The sequence below is a fragment of the Eurosta solidaginis genome, chromosome 1, assembly GCF_040869045.1.
Source record: "Eurosta solidaginis isolate ZX-2024a chromosome 1, ASM4086904v1, whole genome shotgun sequence".
Classification (NCBI taxonomy): domain Eukaryota; kingdom Metazoa; phylum Arthropoda; class Insecta; order Diptera; family Tephritidae; genus Eurosta; species Eurosta solidaginis.
Window position 1 is genome coordinate 286,196,459 of NC_090319.1, and position 11,421 is coordinate 286,207,879.

The 11,421-nt window shown below is 33.8% G+C and overlaps 1 protein-coding gene across 3 annotated transcripts in view; it reads left to right on the plus strand.

Annotated features, from left to right (window-relative positions):
• jdp (DnaJ domain-containing protein) overlaps positions 1-8,901 on the plus strand; it is a 171,997-nt gene extending 163,096 nt beyond the window's left edge. For all 3 annotated transcript variants that reach the window (XM_067761034.1, XM_067761033.1, XM_067761035.1), the window contains exon 5: positions 7,381-8,901. In XM_067761034.1, coding sequence (XP_067617135.1) covers positions 7,381-7,602 — 222 coding nt within the window. In that variant the 3' untranslated portion in view covers positions 7,603-8,901. The remainder of the gene's footprint in view (positions 1-7,380) is intronic.
• Positions 8,902-11,421: the final 2,520 nt, after the last annotated feature.

Consider the following 11,421-nt stretch of genomic DNA (forward strand, 5'->3'; position numbering starts at 1 on the left):
TAATTTCATCGAAATTTGACCGAAATTATGTGCAATTTACTGAGCGACTCTGTGGTAGACTACAATTTATACAAAATAGTCGATGGTCTGCCCGCACTAGCTGTCAAATTTCAGAAACATATGTTTATCTTGAACGTTTTAATTCGGCTGTGGGAAAAAAACGAAAACAGATGTCATTTGAAATTATGGAAAAGAAGAAGGATAATCGTGTGGACAGCAATGTAATTTACGAAATCATACTACCGAAATCGTGTACCGTGTAGACATAGTATTACCCTCTTACATAAGTTATACGTCGTAAAAGCAGATGGTCCCAATCTTTGCCCCGAACGGTGCGTTTCCTATACAGCAGTGGTGAGGCATCGGCGAAAGGGGTATTGGTACCTTGCTTTAATGACCGCCTAGCTGTTAAGTGTTTCGACTGATTTCTTAACTCCCTGAAAGACACTGTTGTGTTCTACCAAATTGTAGGATTCGCTTTTTATCTAACCAGCTCAATTTGATTAGATTTGTTGACATCCGGCTAAAGCCAGATTATCGCGGTATCCTCAAAAATTAACTCAGATCAAGGATTAATATACATACCTAGTATTAGAATTTTTCTCCTCAATTAGGTAGCATACTGATTTTATTTAAATGAAGAAAATTTCACTTTATATTAAGGCTGGGTGCGAGTTTGTCTAAATTGCTACCTAAATTAAAAAATAACTTAAATCGCTGGAAACTGTTCGTAAGGCAGTGCCAAGGCGAATTCATTACCAGGTGGTGTTATCCCATCAGCTGATTGCTTCTTCTTGATATTTTCGCTATAACGCCTTGGTACAACAAAATGTCAGTTAATCGAGATCGATGCCAATTTCTTCTGACTTGACATTCTTCTGCACGGCAAATTGGGCTGAGTTAGCTCTACCACCACCTTGTATAGATTTGCCTTGAGCAGTGCTAAAAATAGAACTTAGAATTTTTTATTGAGCATACTGTTATACTCCTAAATTCAAGTTTCAAATTTCAAAAACAAAAAATTTTTAATTGTTTCATATAATTTTTTTTTAATTTGGGCAATTTGTAAGAGGTACCATGATACAAAAAATGGGGATAGTTCCATTTAGTGTGTGACGTTAGCCACTTGACTTTTGCGGGGACAATGACAATTTCACCAAAAATGACAATTTCGCAAAAATGTTGCGAATTTTTCTAATTTTGATGGATTTCATATTAACGAATACGACTAAATTACTTTCATAGTTTTTTTTAAATAAAAAATAAAAAAAATGAGCCACATGCCTTGGAAATATTTTAATACGAAATATCAGACTAGAAAAGAAGGTTTTAAATAAGTTTTTCGAGCTCCCGAAAATTGTTTTGATGGAAGAAACATAGATCGAAGTATGCAAAGCAAGTGAATATAGCCTTCTTAAGTGTTCGTACGTTTGCTCAGAACATTTTGACAAAACATGCACGATTGTCAATTGCTTGCTCAAAGGAGTTCCTTATAAACTGATACCGTAATTTCTTGATAAATTGGCTACAAGTCCACATTTTTTATTTTTTTATTTATTGCATAATTCAAGCGTTGCGCTTTAGAAGGGAATTGTTAAACCATTTTTTAGGGAGAACATTACTCTGTAGCTCTGCAGGTTATGAAAGTGTTTTTGCCCGTTGTACCAGGGGTTACCTACATAGATGTGTAGACTTTGGAGGTACACTTTTTCTCAACATGCCTTGAGAAATAGCCACTGTAGGGTCATGATAATAGGGCCATGCTAGAACAACAGGATTTTTCGTGCATTTTTTTTTCTATCTAGCTGCCATAAAGATATGAATCATTATCCACTATTTTTTCAATAAAATTGCATATTTTACTGTATTCTCAATCGATATGTACGCACATAAATCCTCCTAAAGCATATTATTATTGTCTCAGATGACCATTGCGTTTTCATCCTAAAGGAAATTTCCATCCCGAAAAACTACAATTTCGCCTTAAACAGTAACGGTATGGCAACGCTTCTGGCAAAACAACAAACATTATGAAACTTCAAAAATCCCCAAATATGTCAAAAAATTTTAAGTAGAACTACCTCCTTTTTTGTATCATGACCCTACAAGAATACTGACTATCATATGACTATCATCTGATTGTCAGCAATGTCAACCTAACGATCAGCGCCTCATACAAACTTTCTATCACAAACTTAAGGGGACTTGCGCAAATGTGATGTAAACAACTGTGTACGTGTGAGTTTTTGTCTCCTTCTTATACACCAACATGGCCTACTGATTAAGTATATAGCCGTACTGCTCACCCTCATTCCTTTTCCTGGATCAGTGCTGACACTCTAACTATCAAAAAGTGTCATAAATGATAGTTTACTGTAGATATCAGGTTTGACTGTTATACTATCATAAATGACCATTGTTATATTCCGCCAAAAATGAAACAATGCTTTTTGCTTTTTATTTACTTTATTTCATTACGTTTTTAATTTTGTACGTGATAAAATCATACGTGTTTCTTATTTGTTTAAAATAGTTTTATAAGAATTCGAGTTCAGAATGTTCAATTTAAATTCAGAAAATAACAAAACAACAGAAGAGCGCTTTCCTCATGCGGAAACCCATTTAAAAATGAATCACCACTAACCACTATTGTTTTTCGCGTATCAATTTTTTGAGTGCGCCCCATACATTCCGACAGCTTTTGGTATTTTTTAATATTATTTTCGATTTGTTTTCTTTTAGCATGGAGCTTTGAAATGCTCCCTTTTTCATTTTTTAAACTTATTTTTTATATGGTTTTCGTCGGTTGAAAATGGAGGAATTTAAAAAATAACAAAACAACCGCTATAATCATTTGATTGTCATATGACAGTCAGTAGTGACAACATGATTAAATCGGATAAACTGTTCTCGCATACATAAAATTCCGTTGAGAATTATGTATCTGTATCACATGCATAATGGTATCTGCTGTCTGTTCTTTTGTTCTGTACCAGGTGTCCGAAGCTTTCCCAGTTTGAGTCCTTTTTCATGATTATAGGCTGTCGTTGGGAACATGCGGACATGCGTGAGCGAACAAAGGAACATACATAAATTTGAGTATCAATGTTTACGTCATCGCAGGATCAGCATTGTCAATTACAAGTGCGAGTGTATTAGAAAAGCTATCAGCGTTTCTTGTAGGGGAGAGGTACCATACATATACATATGTATGTAGACCGGAGGAATAAGCATTGGTGTGCATCGCAATCGGATCATACTCCCCAGCGTCCCACAAGTGCCCTAAAATAAGTTATTTGGGCCATATCCAATGTTAGTCACATCATAGGTTCTAGCTTTAAATGGTGGAATCCGTTCCTCTCAACGTCCTCCAAGATGCCCGGAAAAATGCCGTATGACCTGGAGACGCTAAATTTTCATGTACTTCTATTTAAGGATGCTTGTTCCCTTGACCCTACCCAGTTGAAGCATGCATATACGAGTATATCACAATTTCGTATAATTTGCATAAACAAACAATATTTAGGTGCCAAATTAACTCGCACAGTTTCGACAGCTTTTTGTGTAAATTGTAGTATTGCTGGAAAGTTCCAGTGGAATATTAGTTTAGGTACATAAATTTTAGGCGAACTCGCATTAAGTATAAAACGCTCTTTTTATTATATATTCTTTGCACATTATCTTCTTAGTATTAGGGAAAAATTGAGCATGTAAACTGCCTTCCGAACTTTGCATGTTAAATTAGATATGTTTGCTATTTAGCTTTCCTCAGAGAGTGTGTATATTTTTATAAATATACTTGGTGTTGTGTATTTGCCCTACTCCATATCCACAAATGTACATATTAATAAATATATAAACAATACATACCTACTTATGTAATACTATGTATCTAACATATAATGATATTAGTATTGTCTACATGTATAGCGTTTTATTAGTCTCTAAAAAAAACACCGCCTCGCCCCTTGTACCTTAATTAGATAATAAAATATCGGTTGAGTTTCAAAGTTAATTATATTCAGAGTTAAAAAAAAGACATCAACTTATGTCGCTCAGAAACCAAAATTTTACCAAAACTAAATTTAGTATCACCACTTAATAAATTTGCCGTAATTTTAGTATTCCGATGTGACAAAATCGTATTGCAATTTTTATACCCAGCTGTCCTTTTACACAGGGTACACTGAAAGAAAAAGACTGGTGAAATCAACCGAAATACGGGTCAATTCAACCGAAATTTCTGTCAACTTTTATCCATCGCAACAAGATGTTGAATCAACTGCGCACAAATCGTTGATTCGTAATTGACCGTTTTAGCAGTCAAATGAACAAAAAAAGTTGTACGACAGCTTTGTACGAAAATACCATGTTGCGGCAGATGAGTTTTCACTGAGATCTTTTCATGGCAGAAATATACTCGGAGTGCTTGCCGAACAATGCCGAGGGGCGACCGCGCTTAGGAAAATTTTCTTTTAATTGAAAAACCTTATTTCTAAAATTTTTATGTTGCTTTGGCCGGGGTGTGAATCCAGGGTGTCTTTCGTGTGGTAGGCGGAGCACGCTACCATCACACCACGGCGGCCGCCATATACGCCATACGTAGATATGTGCATACATATAGTACATAGCATACATAAGTACAAAGTAGAGAGCGCAGTGAGCGTAAAATTCTCTTTGAAATTTGCTCCTGTATTGACTGTTGATCGCTGTTGAAATGACCAGTGAGATCAGTTGTGTTAACAAAAAATCAGTTAGATTGATTAGGAATCTGTCAATTTTACAGAATTTTGCTAACTTAAGAGCAACAATTTCTCTTCTGTTAAAATGACTGACTTGGTCGAATTAACCATAATCCGATCAATTTCACCGAATCTCCGTTAAGTCAATAACAACAGAACCCATTTTTTATTTTACTAGCACCATTTCTTTCTGTGTATTATAACTTTGATTGGTTAGCGTTTGGTTATGCAGGTATAAAGGAATCGTGATAGATAAGGCCTCCATGTATCAAAATCTTCAGTATCGAAAAAAAAATTTATTAAGCCATGTTCGTCCGTCCGTTTGTCCGTCCGTTAACACAATAACTTGAGGAAATATTGAAATATCTTCACCAAATTGGCTATATGGGCTGATCTGGATCCAAAATAGATTGGTATCTAAAACGAACGAAATCGGACGATAACCACGCCTACTTTTTCGATATCGAAATCTTAGAAAAATGAGATAATGCAAAAACGAATACCGCTAAGCTAATGAAATTTGATAGACGGATTGGTTTTATGGCGCAAAACATTAATTCCAAGAAATTTTGGAATATTTGCATTAGCAGTAAAAAATTTGGAAGTTTAGCACGCCATAAATAAAAACCGTTAAAGTATTACATTGAAATTTGGCAGAGATACTATCCTTGCCAAATTATATAGATTGAGTGAAGATAATCAAAATCGGTTAAGTCCACGCCAACTGTTCCTAAAGGTCTAAACTTAACAATGTTTTTTTAATAAACTCTATGGTATTTAACTACATTTAAATTATATTCTACCTCATTAGTGGTATGGTTGAGCTAAGAACAACCCTAAACAAATTTTTTAAATAGGCGTGACCCGCCCCGTTTTTGGTTACATATATGTATTATTTCACAGCCTTATAGCACTATTAACCACAAAAAGCAAACAACAACAGCGTGTCAAGTGCACAGCTGGGTATGTAATGTTCGGTTCCACCCGAACTTTGACTTTCTTACGTGTTCATATTACCACTGTATAACAGAATTTTGTTATACTATTACTTAACTAAGGTAGGTGTCGACCTTCCCAAGTGCTCACTTCAGCAATGTGTCCAACAAAAAGGCATTCCAGTGTTGATAGGCAGCAGTGTGATTTTCAGTAAAAGCAACAACAAGAGCGCTTACTGACATTGGAAAGCGAAATAGGCTGTCGTGCGTATCATTCCAGATATCGGAGCCTAAAACGAAAGCCCAACTTCTCCGCCTGTTACCTTCAACTTTCTTCGGTCGTAGGTAATCGCGCATGTTAGATACCACAAATATTGAGATACCTTGAAATAGGATTATATTGCCTCAGGCAGGTCGCACACAAGTGTTATTTGCATACCCTCAGGAAGAGTGGCCTCACTCTACGAAAGCCATTTTGACTGTTCTCTGTGGAATGTTTCCACTTTTGGGTTCGTCGGATAGTGTGATACACTTTTCTCTTCGCCTGCACGTCTATCTGCATGGCATACAGATGGCGCGTGGTCCCTTCAACCGTTTCATTCGCCGCTTTGGTGCTGTCAATTATATGTGGGGCATTTGCTAGCTTCGACGCGAAAAACCTGAGGGCATACATCTTCGCGGTCTTTAAGGTAACGTAGGCGGATCAGGCGCACAAAAATTAGAGTTGGAAAATACCTGACAGCGTCCATCTTCGCGGCCTTTAAGGTAACGTAGGCGGATCAGATGCACAAAAATTAGAGTTGGAAAATATGAGTCATGTATGTATCTGTGATTGTCACAGTGACTATAGTTTCATATTAGATTGCAGCAAATACAGACGGCATTCGCGTCTCGCTCGCAATCTTTATTACCAATGATACCGGAATAAGCTGTTACACCGACGACTAGCAAGTGCCTCGCATGCTGAGCTATGTTGCTAGATAATGCAGTAAACTGCGAGCTTTTGCCAAGCCGGTCTTGTAACATTTTACGGCGACATCTAGCAGTAGATAGCAGTACAATTCAAAGACTCGGTGATTAATCTCATCTCGCTCTTCCAACATTGTTTAGCCACAATCACGGATAGTAATTGCTACGACTGAAGACATTGTGAAAGGTCACATTGTACTTAAAAATAGTGAGTTTCAGCAACAACTACACAAATAACTACAAAAATGCTCCGCTTTCTCATTCTCTGCAGGATTAGAAATACAGTCAAGTCTGCTGACCCATATCATTATCCCTATAGCTAGCAAGCTGAAAATACTCTTTCGTCTCATCACTTACAACCTCACAGAGGACTATTGAAAGACTTCTGCTATTTGGTTACTGACCCCTACTATGGAGTAGGAAATCAATATTTAAGATTGTATACGGCATTTTTAATCTAAGTAGAGCTAAAGATGTCCCCATTTTATAGAAAAAAGTTCGTTTTAGAAAGAAATTTTATCTTTAGATTTAAATGACTGTTAGTTTCTATTAGGAGAAAATCATCAACGAGAACGGTTTCCTTTTTTGTCCTCACAATTCAATTAAGACATCGCATTGAAACTAAACTGTCACATTAAACACACATAAGCTTTCTTTTGAAACATTTCAATTAAAATTTTTAATCATTTGATTTCCTTTTGCAATCAAACAAACAACCAACCAATCAACCACAGTCAATGCATTGGGCAACACCAAAAACCAAAGATCGTATGTTACCAGAAACGGCAGCCACAACTGGTGCCGGCGGCAGTGGTGGTCTCTCAGCGGCCTCACCAAACCCGGCACATCGACGTGCCTCTGAGGGTGGTGCTGCGCTCTATTATGGCAATCGCAAAGCTGAATGGGGCACAGAGAATTCCGATGTGGCCAATAAGTTTCGTAACTATGAAATCTAAAGGCAGTGTGCGCATGGTGAAGGAGGAGATGTTATAACAACAAGAACAGCAATGGAAATTATATAAGCAAACAGTATATGTATGAATGGAGAAAACAATAATATATGCGCGTTATAAATAGAGTTAAAATAAGAAGAAATGCGTGAAAAAATGAAAAAGAAGAAAAGTGACAACAAGCGAGTATTAAAAATAAATTGATTATTAAGTAAAACAGATAAGAAATCAATTCGTACACTATGGATTTTTTTTTAATGGAAAATATCAAAATAACGCAAACTGCGTACATATTTACTAGAAATTCAATAAATTATTATGTTGAAAACGTAAATATCTATAAAATGGGAATATTTTTGAACAAGTTGACCTAAAAGGGTCACTTTCTTGTAGCGTAAGCTCCTAAAAGTAGACAACTAAAAATTTAGATGAATTTTAGCATATCTGAAAATTTCAAAACTTATCTTCATGTATACACTGAATGTTTAGAGCAAAATATATCTACAAATAAACTTACATATATGTTGCTACTTAATAAAGATTAAAAAAAACAAAAATAAAGAAATATACAAATCTATATAGATGTAAAAGGAAGAAGAGCAAATTAAGAAAATCAAAAAGAAACTAAGAAACTGTAATTTCAATAAACGCCTAAACAAAGGAAGAAGACGATAAGTAAAAAAACTATTGAATGAAAAGAAAATTATTATAATATAGTACCTAAGTACCTACATAATTATTTATGTGCGCATAAAATTGTAAACCAAATAAATATTATAATGAATAAAAAACTAATATTTACGTATATGTATATTTTAAGAAAAACTACGGTTTAAAAATATAAAAAAAAAATATAGTAAAAAAAAATTATTTATTTTGACGCGCAAAGTAAATAGAAAAATATTAAAAACAAAAATTATGAAAAAAATTATTTACTTTTACGCGCAAAACAATTAAGAAAATGTTGCAAAAAAATAAAAAATAATAATTTTTACTTAACAAAGACTAGATTTAGAAACACAACTGAAAAAAAATTAATAGCTAACTATTGTTGTTACAAGTGTGCCCCTTATGACAATCCTTGTGTTTTTTGAAAACTTTACTCTGTACCAGTGTTCCGATGTGAACGGAATATTAGTAGGAATTTATATATATACGTGTATATTAGACCTAATACATGCAACAACAGCTTGTTCAATCCAAAGGAACTGCAAACACTGAATATGAAAACATAAAAACAGAAAATTCAAATACATTAATTAATATTCAAACATATAAATCAAAAGCGAATTTAAAAAATAAAAATTTGATAACAAAAAAAAATTTCGTAAATTTTACTATCACCTGAGCCGCAAAACCAAATCCACACACATACACACTAACTATTTAACAAAAACTGCAAACAATACTTCCGTTGCCTGTACTGTATTTGATGTTCTGCGCAATATCAAACGTCGTCTAAAAACTAAAAAATCTTAAAAAAAAATATTATAAAAAGAAAATATTAAAAAAAAATATTATTTTAATATACAAAAATTAAGAATAAAGAACGCATACATTTAAAGTCAATGAAAATGTTTAAAAAACAAATTATTTTATTTTAAGTTTAATTTAAAAATTATCGTTAAAAATAAATAAATTTTTAGCTTCATATTCGGCGAATTAGTCACGAAAAAAAAAAGAGAAATGTAATACACAATAAGATTGGATATATTTGTATGTATAAATGTGCAAATTAGCATTTTTAAAGTGCAAAATGTAGTATTTATTTATCAGTTTTCAATAAAATGAACCACTTAAAAAAAAATTAATGCATTTTCAACATTCCATAAAACCAAAAAAAAACCAATTTATTATTATTTCATATTACTTAATTGAGGCATTTATAAAAATTTACATTTTAATTAAACAAATTATAAAAAAAGGAATCCAACAAAATTTCTAAAGAATGTTTTCATTCGCGCTTATCATTTTTATCAAACACTAAAAATTTATTTTATTTTATTAACTACGAACTAAACAATGTAGTATTATTATCATTACATTGGTGTTGCAGCAACGCTGAGTATGGAATGAAACAAATTGATAAACAAATTAAAACCAACTCAATCCATATTTCTAACGGTTTACCATGGCTCAATTATATGGTTGGTTCATCTCTTCAGCTGATTTTACTTTTTTCATTTCACTAAAGTACGGATTGTCAAAAAGAGATGGCAAACTCAACATTTTCTTGCAACACACAAAGACTGCTAAATTTTATGTTTTCATTCCATTCCATTCGCCTTACACCAACATGCAGATTTTGACAATCTGAACAAAGGTATGTTGTTACTGTAGAGATGAGCCAACCATATACTGGAGCCATGCTGTTTACATTCATTTGGGAACAATTTTTTAAAATAAAATAAGCAATGTAAAGTTTTCGCCAGTGATTGAAAATGCTATATTACTCCGGGTTTTTTTTTTTTTTTTGCTAATGCTCCAGCTCTGAACATGAACTGAGCACGGAGCAGAGCCGTAACATAAAAAAGTGTTGACATTTATTACGCTCTGCTACGAGCTACAAAAAAATGTGTATGCTCTTTGCTCTATTGGGCATTGTTATGCAGAACTTAGTCTCTTCTTGCGGCGCTACTTGTCGACAACAACTGACAATGCAACGTTGAAACAGAAGTGAGTGTCCCAATGAAAAAGTAATAACAACAAGAACAAGAAGCAACAAAAACAACTGGAAGACCGACAGAAAAAGCTGCAAGAACAAAAACTACAGCATCACAGCATCACAACATTACATCAACTCCAACAACAAAAACAAGAAAAAGTCGAAGTTCTGCATAACAATGCCCAACAGAGCAAATAGCATTGAATATTTTCTTTTTTGCTCACGCTTCACTTCAAATAACATTATTTTTGAAGTTTTCATGCTGCTATTCGTTCCACTCTACTTCATAAAACGACGTATCTCATAGCAGAGCATAACAAATGCTATCACTTTTTTATGGTACGGCTCTGCTCTATGCTCTGTTTTTGTTCGGAGCCGGAGAAATTCGTTGCTACTGCTGCCCTGGTAGTAGCAAATGCAAACACTGGTTTCCAATTTTTTTTCTTTTTTGTTAAAGTTTCTTTAGAAAAACTAAATTTAATGATTTAAAAACATAAAAACTATTTTACTGGTAACTTTCTTTTTAAAGATGGGTAAGTAATCAATATATCGATTTTTTTTAACTTTTCAAATAATTTTTATTGTTTTTTAATATTCTAAGGCCCCCTTGCAGAACGACAAGTTACATTTTTAATGCAGAGTTAATTTAAAAAATTTGTCAAAAATGTATGAGTTTAACCACACGCATGGCACTTTATTCTTAAAATTTAAAAAGGTTTATAATGCTATTACAATTGATTTGATTTCGGTCAAATTTGAATTCCAAAAATTATTATTATTATTATTATTCTTTTTTTTTTTTGTCGAATAGCCAACTCGACGTTTAGTGAAAATTTTGTTTACTTAATATTATTCCAGAACTATTGAAGGACACTACAATTTACAGTTCTCTCAGGCCATCGCAATGAGAAGAAGTATAATGTATTACGTTGTGCTGTAATGACTTGGACCGAATGTGTCCATAGTGTTACCAGAATTTGTATTGCACGCTCAGGGAAAACCAAGATTAGGTACAAGGTAGGGCTTTTGTTTACAAAGCACTATTATTGCGAAGACGAACTGCAGGTAAATACTGTGGCAATAGTCCAAAGATTTCAAGGTTTACATAACATCCTGATATTCAGATCAGTAATAGTGCAAGACTGGCCAGTCACGGGGAT